The 18,807-nt window shown below is 36.6% G+C and overlaps 1 protein-coding gene across 2 annotated transcripts; it reads left to right on the plus strand.

Moving 5' to 3' along the window:
- Positions 1–4: 4 nt before the first annotated feature.
- pdcd11 (programmed cell death 11) lies at positions 5–18,771 on the plus strand. 2 transcript variants are annotated; one of them, XM_052546030.1, is made up of 36 exons: positions 5–129; positions 365–477; positions 589–723; positions 1,318–1,485; positions 1,580–1,741; positions 2,119–2,227; positions 3,242–3,417; positions 3,606–3,713; positions 5,519–5,728; positions 5,815–5,939; positions 6,027–6,087; positions 6,190–6,336; positions 7,045–7,296; positions 7,735–7,860; positions 7,960–8,157; positions 8,379–8,549; positions 8,641–8,854; positions 8,963–9,115; positions 9,840–9,955; positions 10,046–10,530; positions 11,088–11,150; positions 11,293–11,374; positions 11,450–11,539; positions 12,331–12,436; positions 12,651–12,828; positions 12,950–13,006; positions 14,041–14,163; positions 14,250–14,372; positions 14,464–14,632; positions 14,710–14,877; positions 14,976–15,119; positions 15,917–16,167; positions 16,419–16,587; positions 17,250–17,403; positions 17,578–17,743; positions 18,348–18,771. In XM_052546030.1, the coding sequence occupies exons 2-36, from the start codon at positions 379–381 to the stop codon at positions 18,517–18,519; spliced, it is 5,430 nt and encodes a 1,809-aa protein (XP_052401990.1). In that variant the 5' UTR covers positions 5–129; positions 365–378; the 3' UTR covers positions 18,520–18,771. The 2 variants fall into 2 exon arrangements, with proteins under 2 accessions (XP_052401990.1, XP_052401989.1); XM_052546029.1 differs by having other exon boundaries at positions 6–129; positions 14,710–14,883.
- Positions 18,772–18,807: the final 36 nt, after the last annotated feature.

The raw sequence follows: 18,807 nt of genomic DNA on the forward strand, positions 1-18,807 counted from the left end.
AATCTTAAATCCCGCCTGTCGGTGTTTACATCCGGGTCATGCATAGAACGCACGTTTCTGAGGAGCATGATGTGATTGACTTAACGTTACTCAGATAGTTTTACATTGATCTACGCAACTTTTTAGACCGTAAGTAAACATACTTTGTATTCCCCCCCCTCTAATTAGAGGGTTTTACTAAATGTAAGGAATGTGTTGGTTAAAGGTTGCATACTATATATGTTGTGTTTCTAATGTGTCCATGCTTGCAGTTTTGTAAAGACACGTGAGCAGATGTGAGACAAGACCAGGATTCATGTCTAAGAAAACTCTGTTTTTTTACGTTTGTTTCTTGATTGGAATTAATTAGAGCCTTTATATTTAGGTACATCGTGAAGAATGGCGTCTATGGAGGAAGATTTCCCCCGTGGTGGGACCGAAAAGAAGACCACCGACTCCAAAAAGGTTAAGGCACACGAAGTGGACAATCTTTTTGAAGTAAGTCGATGATAATGATGGTAGTGACAGCAACAGTGATGTTAATTCAGATCAATGTGCTGCCTTCACATCTGCCATGAGAGTAATGTGCATGTGTGTCATGTTTTTCAGACACGTGAAACAGTGGTTACAAAGAAGAGAAAGACCGTGCAACAGGATGGAAAGCAAAAAACTAAACAACGAAAAGAAGAAAGAGGGGATTTAAAACTTAATACTGAAACAAATGTGGAAATTCTTCATTTACGGGTATGTATATGCATATTAGATATTTGCAAAATTTAGTTAAAATACACTCTTTGGATGGAAACATAGCTACTGTGACAATTTGAATTGAGGCAGTTTGAAATTCAATGTTTCCATCTCTCGATTCTGATGCGATACTTCAAAATGCCTATAAAACCAGCCCGATGGAAACCCAACTTATGTTTTCGTCCAAAGTTTAGCCCACCCCTAGAAATATGGAGCCCTGCATCTGACATACAAGAAAAAAATGTATAAATAATGCGCACAATTTACAAATTCATTCCCTCAATGTACTAACACATACACACGATTACTATTTTGTTTCTACAGTTTTCTAAATCGTTTGCACAATTTACTATTCCGTTCCCTCGATTTATAAATAATGTTCACAATTGAACAAATCGAGGGAACGAAATAGTAAATCGTACACATGATTTAGGATACTATTATTTTCCTGCATGCTACCCTTGGGGCTCGCACTTTAAAAAAAAAATGTTTTTAAATAAAAATACTAGTCCGCTAATAATTTTGTCCATCACTGTATGTATATATGTATTTATTATTAATTTCTTGTATTGTATTGATCTCTCGGTCCAGAATCTGAAGATTGGCACTCTGATGCTGGGCTGTGTGAAGGAAGTGTCAGACTTTGAGGCAGTAGTTGGTTTTCCCAGCGGTCTTGTTGGTTACCTGCCAATCTTCAACATTTGTGACTCCTATACCAGTATTCTTAAGGACAACGTGGACTCTGAAGACAGTTTGAAGGTACCACAGCGGCATAAGGAATGAAAATGTAAAGCTGTATGTGAATGTTATCATTAAAGGATGCATTTTGTTTGTGTTTGTCTACTCTAAACAGGAAGTTGTCCCTCTCCCACAACTGCTTACTCCTGGAATGCTGATCAGATGCGTTGTGTCGTCTCTCGACTCCTTTAAGGAGGGTCAAACTAGTCTTAAAGTGTCAATCAACCCTAAAGGGGTTAACAAGGTGTTGAGTTCAGGTTCTTTGAAACCTGGAATGGTGAGTTTGCAAACTTTCCTTCAGAAATCATTCTAATATTCTCATTTGATGCCCAAGAAACATTTATTATTATTAATGGTGGGCTGCTTAATATTTTTGTGGAATTTGTGATAGTTTTTCCAGCTTTTTGTAATTAATAAAGAACATAATTTGTACAAAATAGGAATATTTTGTAACGCAAATATTTTTATTGTCACTCTTGATCAATTTGATCTGTTCTTGCGAAATAAAAATATTAATTTATTTAAAAAAAAAAAAAAAAAACTGAGAGCAACTCAAACTTTTATACTATTGGTTGTATGTATCAGCCAGTTGTTGTTGAATCTTTAGAGTAATTGTCACTTGTGGACTAAGATAAGACTGTCTTAACGTTTTAGACACTGAGTGGATGTGTGGAGAGTGTGGAAGATCACGGCTTCCTGGTTGACATCGGAATCAGTGGCACTAAAGCTTTCCTGCCCAAGCAAAGCACATCCTCAAAAAAAGGTATGAAATCCACCAAAAATACAGCAACATAACATGTCATTAGTGTACATATACTGTTTATTGTAGTTCAATGACAAGATGAATAACTCTCAAATCATACTGGTTAAAATAATGTTGAAGTAGTTAAACTAAAAATGCTAATTGCCATATTCTCACCTTCATGTAATTCCAAACCTGTATGGCAAGAAATAGCTTTAAGATGTCAAATTATTTGTATTTACTAAAGTACTTTTGAACATTTAATTTCCCAAACCTTGTAAACCTAGTCGAATCCAGCTGTGAGATCTTAAGTGTGCATATTTATTCAGCATGATCACGTATTCTCTGTGTGACGGTCGGTCCGTGTTAACTGAATGCTTTAAACATTAAACTTGTGATTTTAAATTATGTTCCGCTTTATGCATTTACCCACTGTCAAATTCATGTAATTTTCACTTTGTGCTGTATGTAAAATGAGTGTTACCCTGGCTTTATTTGAAAAATATGATTCCCAATGCACACAAACTTCCCAGAATACGGAGTGCACTGTTGGTTACAGTGTTTACTTCCTTTTATAATTATATTTTTATTAAATATCTGTGTATTTTTAAAAAAATATATGTTGTCATCTAAAGTATAAATGTTTATTTTACACTTTTTTTTTTTTTTTATCCATTGTCAAATTATATTAAACTATGTGAATCTTTTTGCTTGGTCATCTTGGCCAGGACTCCCTGGAAGAAGAGATTTATTTTAATCTCACTGGAACCTTCCTTGGAAAAGTAAAGGATAAATAATAATTTTAACTTTTATATTTTATTACATTAATAATACATTTACATTGATGCATTTGGCAGATGCTTTTATCCAAAGCGACTTTCAGTGCATTCAGGTTGTACATTTATTTTAATGTTTAAATATTAATAATAAAGTTATGCATGCTAGGAATGGCAACAACATTTTTGGATGAACTGTCCATGTCCTCTAAACAGAATAAAAGCAGTATTATGATTGTAAGTTTCCTGTTCATCTCAGATCTGAATGTGGGTCAGTACATGACGGTCCTGATAGAGGAAGTCAAGAACGATGGCCGTGTGGTGCGTCTGTCCCAGGATCCTCAGGCTCTTGGAAAGGCCTGTGCAGAGACTCAGCAAGGATGGACCCTAGACACACTCCTGCCAGGACTTCTGATCCAGGCACGCATCAAGAAGGTAAGTCAACTGCACATAGACATAATATAACCATGTCGATGTTAAAATACTTCCTCCTGTCCTGGTTTAATATGCAGGTACAACAGTCACTGTAAGCAGTTTGAATTCCCTCTTAAGATCATTTTAAAGTGTTCTAGAACAATCTTTTTGAGATGTTGACATTGTCTGCTGATGTTTTGTCATGCTAGGTTACTCCTCATGGGCTTATCTTGACGTATCTTTCATCTTTTACTGGAATGGTTGATTTTCTGCACCTTGATGAGGACAAAGCATCTACCTACAACACAGGAGATGAGGTACGAGTCAAAAGACCATAGAAATAGTGCTAAAAAATATATCTGTATAAATGTATATATATTTTTAACGTGTGTGCATATATATATATATATATATATATATATATATATATATATATATATATATATATATATATATATATATATATATATTATTAGGGCTGTCAAAAATAGCGCGTTAACAACGTTTATTAGTTGTTTGTTGTTAATTACGTCAAATTTTTTGACGCATTTCACGCATGCGCAGTGTGACAAATTATTTAGGTCAGGAAAGTCTCGTCGATCTCTGAATTCTCAAGATAGTAAAAAACAGCGGCGAGCGCCGCGACGAAAACACAGAAGAAGCTTAAGGTTTTACCCCAGTTACTCTCAAATACATTCATGCCAAGCTCGATAAACAGAGACGACTTTGGTAGTTGATACGCTGGAGCTTCTTCCTGTTATAGCGTCCTGTGTTTCACACTGCGCATGTGCAGAACACCTACATGCAATACAGTGAAAATTACAGCTGTTTGGAAAAGCATATGCATTTTTACTTGGTTTTACTGGCACTTGAAGCCTTCAGAACGAGAAAATATCTATCCTAAAGTATTGTGGCAGAGCAAATGAAGACCTCCTAAAAACAAGAGTGCCCAGAGTGCAGAGGGCGCATGTTTGTGTTTCTGAGTTCATTCTTTCGAGTTTCTCTATGTATAATTTCGTAGATATGTGGCTATATTTAACCACTGGTTCACCTAAAACTATTTAACTATCTGTAGTTAAATGGCATGGTTTGATATAGTGCTCAGGTAAATTTGATCTAAGTAAATGTTAAACTTTTGAAATTCAGAAAAAAAGAACCACATATTGATGAATCAATACATGAAAATTATGTATCTGTGTCCTGTTATTTATCTTTTGTTATGCATTTCAGAAAAAAATGGTTAGGATTCAGGTGTAATTGCAAATAGTGATTAATCCTGATTAATCCACTGAAAATTCTGATTAATTTGATTAAAAATTTTAATCATTTGACAGCCCTAAAATATATATATATATATATATATATCTATCTGAAATCAAATCAGGATTTCTGTGGGTACTCGCCCTCACACAAATGAAGTTTTAAGTCTTAAATCAGACCAAAAAGTCTTAAATTGTAAAGTTATGGCATTAAATGCTGCATGCTCTACAAAAATCAATATCTACCTCAGTACTTCATTCTTGTATTCCAATACAAATATCCTTAAGTCAAGATACATTAACTTGAGATGCAAAATGAAGATGTAAAGAAAAACTTTCTGAAAAAGTGAACTAAACTGAGTTTTAATAAAATAAGAACAAATGTCTTTCAATGGGAATTGCAGACTTTTTTCCCTTTTGAATTGACCTCCTTAGCACATATGTCTATTATATAAATCATAACATCTATATAAAAAAGTGTTGCTTATACAGCTTTAAAATGTCTCTACATTGTTCCTACAAGGTCTTTAAAAAGCCTCAAATAAAATAAAACCTGCAGAAACTGTGTAAAATATAAATATTAGTTGTAAAATGTTAACTTTTTAACACTTTTTAACAAATTTTGGATTAGTTTTAAGTTGAATCACTGAAGCTGGAATAAAAGTAGTAAAACTAAAGCTGAAATAAACAAAAAATAATATCCTGAATGGTTATATTTAAAACAATCAAAAAAGCAATCACGAATCATTAACTAAAATCAAAACTGAAAATGTAGAAGTGAAAACTTTAGGGTATAATAGTATATAAATAATGGCAAAGTAACACTGATTCTCAGGCAATAGTGAAGTTCGGTTCTGTTCCAGGTCCTGGCGCGGGTTCTGTATGTGGAGCCATCCACGCGGCATGTGGGTCTGTCCCTGCGCTGGCATCTCCTGCCACCAGGCGGCGCTGTGCTGGATGAGGTCTCGAGTGAGCGGGTGGGTGAGGTGGTGCAGTGCTGTAAGATGTCTGCGTTGCACCATCACTCTGGAGCCTTGATGAAGATGCCTGACGGGACCACAGTCTTTGTGCATGTGAGTACACAGCTAGTCTTCACACAGATGACACATGCACGCTAATCTGAGTGTCTAATGGAGATTTATTTGCATTTTACATATAGAAAAACCTCACGAAGGAGGCAAAGGAAGAATTCAACCCAAACAGCTTACTGTCCCAGCCTGAACTCACTCTGAGAATCATAGATTACAGTCCTATGGAGCGGATGCACATGGGCACACTGCGCAGGTTGGTTTCTAGGCTGCTGTTATGTGGTTGCTAGGGTGTTATGGGTTCCCAGTTTATTTTATATATATATTTTGTTTTGTTTTATAGGAGCACCGTTAATACAGAGTTGTACAGATATCAAGACGTGAAAGTGGGACAAATTGTTGAGGTGGGCAGCCGTGCTTGAGCACGAAATCGAAATGGATTTGCAGGAAATGTCACACAAAATAATTACTGTGCTTGTGGTCAAATGCTTCCTGTGTTGTTTTAGGGAACAGTTATGGATTTGCAGAAACAGGGTGCGTATGTGAGGATAACGAACCACATCAAAGGATTGATACCCAGAAATCACCTGGCCGATGTTGTCTTAAAGAACCCAGAGAAGATATTCACTAGTGGACTGAGGGTCAAGTGCAGGGTGAGGATCTTACTGTCATGCACTGTTGTTTGGCTCGGGGAAAAATAAGGATGTCCAAGATGATGAAAGTATTGGAAAAGTAGTAATAATTAGTCTTGCAGTTTTTTGGGGTTACTGCATGTAAAAAAAACAAAAAAAACATTCACAATCACATGGCAGTGAAATGGCTACAAGTTTGGAAAAATATTGTCGTTGTTTTTTTAAATGTAAAAATGGATTATGCTAAATGTTTTTTTGTCAGGATTGTTTATTTTGTTATTTTCCTGAAATTGTAAACTTTTTTTCTATCCCCTTTAATGCAGACTTGTAATAATGTAACATTTAAAACTGCTTTGATTATTTGAAACAAACAGATTATGAGTGTTTTTTTTTTTAATCAAATACATTAATTAGCCATGCTTTTTTACACATCTTTTTAAAAAATAGTTTTTTTATGTAGATTTTAAAGCTGCCTTGATTATTTGAAATGTGTATATAAATTTTTGTTTATTTCATGTTTTTATTATTTTAAATTTTTTCTACTTTAATGCAGTCTTGAGTTTTTTTTTTTTTAATACAATGCAAACGTTTTTTATTGAATTAATTTTATTTTTCCCAAATTTTGTACTCTTGGCATTTGACATCTCTCTGTCCCCTTGAATGCAGGCTTGTGTTTCACTGACAGTCTATTTGCTACCTTTCTTCTTAATTTATCTTGGGTTTGTTTAGGTGTTGTCAGTGGACGCTCAGCAGAAGAAGTTGTGCCTGACCAGGAAGAAGGCCCTTGTTGAGTCCACACTCCCTCTCTTCCTGTCCTACGCTGATGCCAAGGTGGGCCGCGTCTCCCACGGCTTCATCGTGTGTGTGAAGGACTTTGGCTGCATTGTTCGTTTCTATGAAGATGTGAAGGGTCTGGTTCCTAAGGCAGAACTGTCCACAGAGTATGTGGGTAATCCAGAAGAGCTCTTCTTCGTTGGTCAGGTCAGAGAAAAGCAATATTTAAAAACTGTCAAATGCATCTAGTTAAAAATTGTTACACTTCTGTTCAAAAATGTGGGGTCAGTATGATTAATAATCTCTCTTATGCATCAAATCGGCATATTAGAATGATTTCTGAAGCATTATATGACACTGAAAACTGGAGTAATTGTGCAGAAAATTACATTTAAATAAATTATATTTTAAAATGGAAGTTTATATCCAATTTTTAATCCAATAATGGCAGCTATGGTTAGCATAAAATACTTCAGACACCATTTAAAAAAATCTTACTGTCTCTAAAGTTGAATGATAGTGTATTTTATATTGCTCGTGCACATTGTGTATTTTGTCAAATTTATTCCAGTCGCACATTTCTGTCTCTTGAACCTTTGACCTTCAGGTCACACTCATTTGCACACTGTTAATTTTTTTCTGCAGGTTGTCAAGGCCAAAGTCTTGGATTGTGATGAAGAAAAAAAGATGCTACGTTTATCCTTCAGGGCCGTTACTGAGGGAGACGTGAAAGAGGAGAAGACTGCCAAATTTGACTTTGTGGTTGGAAAGGTAATTTGGCCGAAAAAAGTTTTTATACTTGCTTGCTTTTCAAAGCATGTGAAAAAACAAAACAAAACAAAAAAACGTTTATTGCTATGTCCCATTTAGACGGTTGAAGTAAAAGTGTGCCGCAAAGTCCTGGATGGTCTGGAGGTCTCCATTCTTCCTGAGGAGGTGCCAGCTTTTATACCCACAGTGCACCTCTCTGACCACGTGACCAACTGCCTTTCCCTGTGGATGGTGCTGGAGGAGGGCGACACCATCTCTAATTTAATGTGCCTCAGCAAGACCAAGAAGAGGGGCATTGTATCCTCACACAGCCATTCATGTCTTTGTTTTCAGTAGAAATAACTATTAAATATCTGACTGTCAAGTCACCTTTATTTTTATATATATATATATATATATATATATATATAAGTTGAAACCATTGGAGCTACAATCAGCTCCGTTTAAATAGTTTCTGCGCAGTCGAGTCGACTCGCACTTCCACATGATTCAGTTCTTCTTAACCTAGTTGTTTTCAGACTCTCACTAAGAAACCCCTGCTGAAGGCCTGTCTGGAGGACGACAGCGGCCCCAAAAACTTCTCTGAGCTCCAGGTGGGGATGCAGATGGTCGGCTGGGTGAAAAACATCATGCCTTACGGAGTCTTCATCGATTTCCCGTATGAACTCTTCGGCCTCGCTCCCAAAGCTGTACGTCTTTGTTTGGGTCGTTTAGATGGGATTCAGACTGGAATTGTACATTTTTATGTAAATTTGATGTTGTGTTTCTGTCTCGCCGTAGGCCATGAGTGATCAGTTCGTCACGGACACCTCAGTCGTCTTTGACATCGGCCAGACGGTTGTCGCCAAAGTCACCAATTTGGATGAAGAGAAGAACCGGTTTCTGGTCAGTCTGAGAGTGTCAGAATTGATTTCCTCAGAGGAGGAGTCCCAAGCCAGACTGATCCAGGGTCTGAAGGAAAAGAAGGCCATCTTTGAGATGATGACTTGCAGAGGTATGAGCGTAGGCTCTGATGAATGACAAGTGATAAGGTGTTTAACTTCTGATTTCTGCCGTATTCTAATATCTTTAATCGAGATATCCAAATCTCTGTTGTCTCCAGGCGAGTCTGACGTCCTGCAGCAGCTCTCTGCTGTATCTCTGGGAAATAAACTGAAGGTGACGGTGGGCGATAGCAGAGAGGATGGCTCGGTCACACTGACCTCAGATCAGCTCAGTGAAGCCACTGTATTGGTCTCAAAGTACCACACAGAAGGTGAGGACTGCCTTCCTCTTAAACATTAATTCATCTCACATTGTCATGAGAACAGCTTGTTACTAGTTATACCAATGGCAACTTTTAGTCTTAAGTATACTGTGCAGCTACAGTTCTTGGATCCATTTGAGTTGAAATTCAGTCCATTTAGAGTTTTTAATCTAATATTTGTTTTCCAGCTTTTTCAATTACCTGCCATGATTGTTTTTTTAGTTTTCACTTGGAAATATATAGTAAAATAGTCCAATATTATTGTATTTATTTCTGTGAAAAAGTTGGTTTATTTATATATTGTTCTGGTTCAACTTTAAACTTGGTCCACTTTACATTCACACACTAATGAAACCCATATCTAATAAATATAATATAAAATAACCGTATAATTTCCCTTAGTTGGAAGGCAAAATGTGATCGGAATTTAAACTGCACAATTTCTCAAATAACCCATTCAAACGATTATACGGTCACAATATACTTACCTAATTTTAATCGTTTTACTTTTAGTTTGCAATAAAAATGTTGTAGCTGAACGTCTTGGACCGTTTGATTCCAAAAAATAACTTTCCTGTTGAAACGATACTCGCATTGGACTGTCTACATCTCGTGGAAAGCTTGTGAAACCGGCGACTTTACAATATCAGTGGTTGTGTGTGAATTTGGTGATCTTGACATGGATGGATAACGTGCTAGTTCTCATCTAACTAGATTTGTGTCAATGTTTCAGGTGTGAATGTGAGTCCAGGCTGCAAACTCACTGCAGTCGTTCTCCATGTCGACATTTCCAAGTCTGAGGTCCATGTGTCGCTGCTTCCAAAGCTGACCGGGACCCTGAGGAAAAAGGCAAGTCCAACTCAAAGCCCTGAAAATCCACTGCATCTCATTTATTCAGGCCTGTTAGTTCATTTTTTCGTTCTTTTTGTTTGTCTTCAGTTGGAAAAGGACTCCAAACTCACTGCCACTGTCCAGTACACCGACAAAGAATTTGCTGTCGTCTCATTGGCTGACACTGGTCACCTGACCATCATTCCCACTCGCACTCACATAAATGACATCTTAAACTCAAAGAAACTTCTCGTTGGTTCCTGTCTGAATGTGACCGTCAAGGAGAACAGCTGTGAGGAGTTGGGAGGTCTTCCTCTTGTCGAGTGTCAGAAACAGAACGCCACGGGAGGAACGCAGAAACCGGAGCAGAGCAAATTTAAGAGCACAGGTCTTGGGGAAGTGATGACCGTGACCATAAAGAAGGTGAAGCCCATGGATGTGGTGGTGACGCTGCCGTCGGGGACCGCAGGAAGTATCCATGTATCTCAGATCGAGGAGTCACCAGTGGTCGGCAGCTTCCCAACATCAACCCTGAAGGTCGGGAGCAAGGTCGAAGCCAGAGTGATTGGAGCACAAACAGTTCATGGTCACAAGTAAATATAGCCGTGTTAAGTGTTTCTTATGTATTTTATTTAAAGCTATATTCTGTAAGTTCTTTTATGTTTCTTTTATTTTCAATTATTATTTGACTTTTTATTGTAACGCTTTATTTCAGTGTAAAATTTAGATTTTTTTTTTTTTTTGCATTTCATTGAAATCTTTCGATTTTAATTTTTTTTAATTAATTTATTAGTTTTTGTATTTTTTTTTTTTTAATGCTGTTTTATGGGGACAGCGTTTTTTTTTTTTTTTTTTTTACGATTTCATGTTTATTTCTATTGTTACTGTTACTACATGTAGATTTAAATAAGTTTATCAAAATGTAATAAATATAGCATTTCGCATTTTTTGCTCCGTTACAGACTCATATTTTTTCATATTTTGTTTTTGTGGCTTAGTTTGAGGAATATGCTGGAATGAATACTTATCATTGGTGTTGTGTAGATAATGTCAGCTTTCATGGACTCTTGGCATTGTTTTATTCTGTATTTAACTAGCTTGAAATTTGTAATTTCTTGATGTTCATAAAATATTGTCTGTCTTTCAACAGGTTCCTGCCAATCTCTCATCCCTCCTTTAAGGTTTGCCTCCCTGAACTCACTCTTCTGCCCAGGTATGCATTTCTGCAGCTCTCCATACACTAATTTTACATTAATGTGAGGAAGCAGCATGTGGGAACAGCTGCACCAAATATTTTTCTGGGTGTGTTTTTTCTATTCATTTTTTTGTGGTACATACATTACTCTTTTTTTCAGCAAACTGAATGAAGCTGACAAGAAGACAGTTGACAAATTAAACTACAAACCTGGAGATGAAGTCACATGCTTTGCATCAAAGGTAGATTTTTACAGTTTAAGGAAAAGTAATCTTAAACTGCATGAGCTGTTGAAGTAATTTTTGCCTTCTCCTCAGTTCGACAAAGAATCACAGTGCTTAGAAGTCCATGTGAAGCCCAACGTCATGGGAACTGTTGAACTGTTAGCCATGATTACCAAAGCTAGCGTAAGTCTCTTTACAGCTTTCCTTTCCTTGTTTGTAGGGGTGGGCGATATACTGGTACACACGATTAGCTGGTAGAAATTTGTCAGCAATCGTCTCAATCGCGGTCACACACTCCGTGACACTAAAACTTATCACTATCAAAAACAAACAGCTGAGAAGGAAAACGCACATAACAGTGTATTAGGTCCGGGCAGCTCTTAAAGTGACAGCAGTCTAATATTCCTGCTGATCTTGCCTGAATCACTTTTGTAACTTTAATAAGAAGATATATATATTTGATATGTACACAGTGAAGAATATGCAGTGTTTTTAAACAATTTATTAATAATTAATAATAATAATAATAATCGCTGACTGTTTATTTGTCCAGTGAGCTTGAAGTTTGTTTGTTGTTTAGGCTAGTTTTAGCTTTTTGTGATGTTGACATTGGTGACAATTATGAAATTTCTATGGTATAAAAATGATATTTTGAAATCACGAAGACCTTATTTAAAGCAAAAATAACTATATTGTTACAGTGAAGTAAAATGACTCTTATTGTGATCTTGATCGTCTTGTCCACCCCTACTTGTTTGTTAAATGCAGAATTTGAAAAGAAATGTTACAATATTGCTTTGCTTATTATAAAAATGATTTCATTTCTATTTAATAAACTTATTTGAAAGGGTTAATTTAATGGTGACTAAAATGTTACTTGTAAAAAATATTTTTTAAGTCATGCATGTTTTTTAAATTGCATTCATTTCTGAAAAAAACAAGCTATGATGTTTTCAAATGGATTTTTCCCACAGCAAGCTAAACACCCACAGACGCTTTTTAAACTGGGACAGACTGCTTCTGCAAAGGTTGTTGGTCTTGGTAACACCAAACCTTTTCGTCTTTCCCTTTCACTCACAGGTAATACTTTTAAGTTTCATCTGCAATCATAACTGTTTCGAAGCAGAGTACTGTCAGAGGCGATTTGATGTGACAACATTTCCTAGTTCATGTCCTCATTATACCAAACGCTGAGTCACACAGCTCCTGATGTGGCGCTTCTGCCGTCATGACGCATGTGGTGGTCGTCCCTCAAGTCTCTTTAGCATTTCCTGTGTGTGTGCCGTTACTGTAGGGACGTACAAGATGGAGCAAGGGGTGATCACCATGGCGAAGGTTTGGAAAATTGTGCCTCACATGGGACTGTTTCTCCAGCTCCCGTTTGGGAATTCGGGTTTGGCTTCGCTAACAGATCTCTCTGATGAATTCACAGACAACCCGCTAGAGCCCTACAAGCTGGGCCAACTAGTCCGGTGAGTCACGACCTAGTTGGAATTGTTCATGACGAATGTCTGAAAGGATTTTTCTTGCACCAAAGCAGTAAAAAGCTTCCAATGTGAAGTTGGTTTATGTGTGTGCATGTCTTTTATGCAGGTGCTACGTTATTGGGGAGGAAAATGAAAACTTCAACATTTCATTGCGTCCCTCCAGGTACATAATCAAGCATCATTTCAAAATGAGATGAAACATCACTTTGCTTCTTTAAAACATTCCATTAAATGAATGCATTTATTTATTTATTTTTGTTTTATTCACAGTGCTTATTATTTGATTTTATTTACATGTAAACCTGTTATAGCATGTATATGTTTCATATTTCACCTGTTAAGTGTTAATTTATTTATAATTGAAGTTTTTATATTATAAACACATACAACCACAAGTACATTACCAAGAGAAATATTACTTGACAATAATGTGGTAATGACAATAATAATGTAAAAAAAAAAAATCTACTTTTCTAAATGTTACCTTATTTTATATTATATTTTATATTATATATTATTTTTATTTATTTTATTTTTCTTTCATGGGACATTGAAATTAGGCTTTTGACAATAAATTGGGCCATTTAGATTATTATTATTATTATTATTATTTTAATTTTTTTTTTTTTACAAAAGTGTGAGGCAAAACATGGTTCTATTTTTACTATCTTGAATGTTAAAAAAACACCATTTGAAATGAACCCTGCTGTGGTTTGTGCTCTTTCTATCCTGAGAACCAGCAGCAGTGTGATGCGTTTCCTGCAGTAATAAATGGGAGGTCTGTGTAGGTCTTTGACCCATATCATCTGTTGCTTTCTTCTCAGAATACTGAGAACATCAGCCCTGCATCTGCGTAATTGTGCAAATGATGATGATGATGATGATTATTTTTTGCTGGCTTGCATATTTTGGCCACTGTCTGACAAGTCATTTGAAACTATTAAATAGTTCATAAAACAGGCCTGCTCTCATGTGGACATCTGACAAGCCTTTTCCATTTGAGTCATCTTGAAAGCATTACAAATAAATGGTTGCTTTGTGTTAGAGTATATGAGGATGATTTAAAATGTAACATTGTCTCAAAAAAATCTGCCTTTTTTATTTTATTCAGTTTTTTTTTTACGTTTGCCATTTTTGCAAGTAATTAAAATTTCCCATTTTATTCATTTTAAACTCAAATGCATCCCCTCTCTACAGATTGTACAAGGACCACAATCAGAATCTTACAGATCCAGACATTCAGTCAATTTCTGATATAAAAGAGGGCCAGATTATCAGAGGATATTTGATGTCGGTTACTGATCTAGGCATATTTGTGAGGTAAAGTATTTAGATTTTGCTGCACATTTTTAAAGAAACCATTTTAGCCTCACGAGTTGGATTAAAATGATTTTTCTCGTATGAAGGTTATCAAGAACCATCTCAGGAAGAGTTCTTTTCCAGAATGCTTCAAAATACTTTGTGAACGACCAAAAAACGTTTTCCGAACACATTCCCGCGAATGCATTGCTGACAGCCAAGGTTCTCAGGTAATGTGTAAAATGACCAGCTATTGTGCAAACATTTAAATGTATCGATGTGTAGTGCTATACGACTAAAGACGGTTGCTTTCTAAATCAGTGTGAACAGTAAGAACGAGCATGTGAACCTGTCACTGCTGCCAAAGGACACTGGCAAACCAGATCTGCTCCCAGAATCCCTTGAGCTTCCATTGCATTTGAAAAAAGAGCCGATCGAGGAATATGTAGCGAAAGCCACCAAGAGGAAGCGGGTTAATTCTGAGAGCCAGGTAAGTGTGCGTGAGTTTTTGTGTTTAACCGATAGTTTCCAAGAAGATGGATTTGACCTTGTGTTGAATCCTTCTAGCAAGAAGACGATGCGAAAAATGGACAGACGATTAAAAAGAAAAAAGAAGGCCCAGTCAAATCCACAGAAAAGAAGAAAACCAAAAAAAGGAAACCTAAAACAGAGGATAATGACAGTGGTGTAGAAGTGTTCTTCAGAGAAGAGGAAGTAACACCGTTAACAGACCAAGTAAAGGTGCTTTTTTTTGTTTTTTTTTTAGATCAATAAGTTTTTAATTTTATATTAGCTGCCTCTCTGTATGTAACCGCTGTCGTCTGATTGTTTAGGTTAATCTGGAGGCAAAGGAACCAGAACGGCTGCAGATGGCTTTTGGCTTCTCGTGGGGATCCACACTGTGCTCTTTAACACCTTTTGCCGCAGTAGACGACACCCGTGATTCCAGTGAGGACGAGCAGGAAGTCACGAGCAAGGTGAGCTCACACATGCGTCAAACCTAAGTTGCTCCCGTGTAGACGGTTGAATATCTTTTTATTTAATTTTCCATAATAACAGTGGAAGGTGCACATACTGAAACAGTCTGGTGTAGAATTTATAGGGTCTTGAAAATAGTTTTGATCAGATTTAAGGTTATAAAAATCGTACATGTCTTAAAGGAATAGTTCACTCAAAAATGAATGTTTACTGAAAATTGACTTGCCTAAATGTAATGGTAAATATGGATGAGTTTGCATCATCACAACAGATGTGGTGAAATGTAACATTACATCACATCACCAATCACCAATGGATCCTCTGCAGTGAATGGGTGCCGTCAAAATGAGTCTAAAAAGCTGATAAAAACATCACAATGATCCACACAACTTAGTATTGATAGATGACATGTATTTTAGCCAGAAGTGATAGGTTTGTTTCTTAAAATGCCATCGTTATTTGATTCATAAGAGTTTAATTGATGGACTGGAGTGGTTTGGATTATTGTGATGTTCTTATCGGCTCTGATTCTGAGATATATATATATATATATATATATATATATATATATATATATATATATATATACATTATATATATGGTTTAATAATTACAAAGAAATGGCAAGTAACACATTCAGTTAAATGTAAAGTGGAACATTTTGAATCTAAAAGTTTAAAATAGCATTTTCTTATAAATGATACTCATTTTGTTTGCAATCACTTTTTACAGTGCATAGTCTGCACACACACACACATCCACACACAAACAGTAAACGGCTCCTCTTTCTCACCAGCCGATGAAAAAGTCCCGTAAAGAGCTGAAGCAGGAGCAGCAGAACGTGGAGCAGCAGCTCAGCAAACTGGAGGCGGAGCTCATGGACACGTCTGTGCGTCCGGACAGCACAGTGGCGTTTGAGCGTCTGCTCCTGTCGTCTCCAGACAGCTCCCTCCTCTGGCTGCAGTACATGGCTTTCCATCTACAGGCCACGCAGATCGAGCAGGCGCGTGCTGTCGGCGAGAGAGCCCTCAAAACCATCTCCTTCAGGTGAAAAGACTGATTTAAGATGGTACAGCTTGCATGCAGTTACAGGAAACATGTTTGAAAACAGTCAATTAATTTTTTGTTATTCCACTTTGATGTTACTTGCAAATGAATGACAGGCCTTTGATCAAAGGCTTATTGGTGTGTTGCTTTTCCCTGGTCTTGCATAATTTAGTTAGTTTTTTTTTTTTAAATAGCATCTGAATAAAGCTCAATTTTGTCACAAGAGTTAACCGGATTGTTTGTGTGTTTAGAGAGGAGCGGGAGAAGCTGAATGTGTGGGTGGCCATGCTAAATCTGGAGAACATGTACGGGACACAAGAAAGCTTGCAGAAAGTCTTTGAACGGGCCATCCAGTTCTGTGAACCTCTTCCTGTGTATCAGCAGCTAGCAGACATTTACGCCAAGTCGGACAAGATCAAAGTAAGCATCATGTTCAGTCATGTGACCGGTGTGGTTGTTAGAAAGGGATACTGAGACATATATTTTGGCTTAAGAGTGGGCAGTCTGACCAAATTTTAGTCATGAAGTTTCTTTTTTTTATTATTCAGCAAGACATTAAATTGACCAAAAGTGACAGTAAAACATTTATATTGTTCTAAAAGTTTTATATTTTCAATAAATGTTGTTCTTTACTTTTTCTATAAATCAAAAAATGTCTTGCATTTTCACAAAAATAATTGTTTTCAACATTGATAATAATAAGAAATGATGGATCATGTGACATTGAATACTATAGAAATAATGCTGAAAATACACATTTAGTGTATACACGGTGCATATAGATTATGTAGATTATATAGGCTTTGGAGAGCCTTGGCCAGTCACGTGTGTGTATGTATGTGTGTATATATATATATCTCTCTCATGCTACACAAACCATCATAATATTACAATGTATGTGAAATGCCTTTTAAAATACAGATGTTGTTTTGAATTTAAAAACAAAACCACGTATTAACCACTAATATTGATCGATAGTTGTTGATAGCAAGTTTTTTAGTTGATGAGAACAAATAAGTTGTCAAAATTTGAAACCCTGTATTACATTTTGTGTGTGTGTTTGTGTTTGTGTGTGTGTGTAGGAGGCTGAGAATCTATATAAAAGCATGGTGAAACGCTTCAAACAGGAGAAAGCTGTATATCTGAGTTATGGCAACTTCCTGCTACGACAGCGTCAGAGCGACGCTGCAAATGCCCTTCTGCAGAGGGCGCTGCAGAGCCTGTCCAATAAAGAACGTGAGTGCCAGTAACACTTCAGACATGCATACCTCATTCCCACATTTATGTATGTGTGGAGCGACTCACTAGGAATAGATTAATTCATAATTGGGAATCTGAAAGGCAGTTTGGATGATATTCAGTCAGTTTCCTGTTTACAGCTCATGCATTGTTTCCTTGCTGCCTTTCCAGATGTGGACCTGATTGCCAAATTTGCCCGGTTGGAGTTTCAGTATGGGAACGCTGAGAAAGCCAAATCCATGTTTGAAAAGGTTCTGAGTACCTACCCCAAACGCACAGACCTCTGGTCTGTGTTTATAGACTTGATGGTGAAGCACGGCTCTCAGAAGGAAGTGAGGTAAACACAGCTGCAGGGCGATACTAGTCGGAGAGAAAATTTGAACTGTTTTCTTCATACAGTCCAAATTATGAATTCTTAAAAGGATAGCTTAGCCAAAAAATACAAATGTCCTAACTCTCAAGTCATTCCAAACCAGTTTCTTTCTTCGGTTTAGCACAAAAGAAGATACTTTTAAAGACCTTTAGTAACAAACATTTGACGGTAGCCATTGATTTCCATAGCATGGAAAAAAATACTGTGGAAGTCAATGGCTACCGGCTGTGTGGTTACCCACATTCTTCAAAATATAATCTCTTGTGCTTAGCAGAAGGGGAAAAAAATCTTACAGGTTTGGAACAACTTGAGGGTGAGTAAATGATGACAGAATTGACATTTTTAGCTGAACTATCCCTTTAAGAATTGACCCTTTTGATCAGATCACATGCAACCAAATCAAACTACTGCATTATTTAGATTTAATTAATAAAACCATTATTTATTTGAAAGTTAAAAATAAGCTTGTATATATGATCAATATTATATGTAGGGTGGAATAGACTTGAAATTGTAATCTTTATTCAGATTTCTAGTTTTCTCACAATGCATTTCCCGTTTCCTCCAGGGAGCTCTTTGATCGTGTGATTCACCTGAGCGTGTCAGTGAAGAAGATCAAGTTCTTCTTTAAGCGTTACCTGGAGTATGAGAAGAAGAACGGCACACCTGAGACCATCCAGGCGGTCAAACAGAAAGCTCTAGAATATGTGGAGTCCAAAGGAGCAGAAGCTGCCAGCTAGTGCCATCTTTTTTTGCTTTAAGATTAATAGGATATTTGAGGAGCTTCTTTAATCCTACATTTTTTAATCCCTTGTGCACCTATATACACATTTCTGGAGCTGTATTTGTGCGTTTCCTGAACTTTAATGTCATGTCATTGAACATCTATAAGTGACCACATTTTCCGATTTCATAAATGATTATTATGGATTTAAAATATTGCTGTAATATGAAGTCATACATGTTTTGCAATAAAAATTCTTCCACCGAAAGCTCTAGATCCAGCATTTCTTTTATAAAAAGGAAGG

Source organism: Carassius gibelio, chromosome B1, assembly GCF_023724105.1.
Source record: "Carassius gibelio isolate Cgi1373 ecotype wild population from Czech Republic chromosome B1, carGib1.2-hapl.c, whole genome shotgun sequence".
Taxonomy (NCBI): Eukaryota; Metazoa; Chordata; class Actinopteri; order Cypriniformes; family Cyprinidae; genus Carassius; species Carassius gibelio.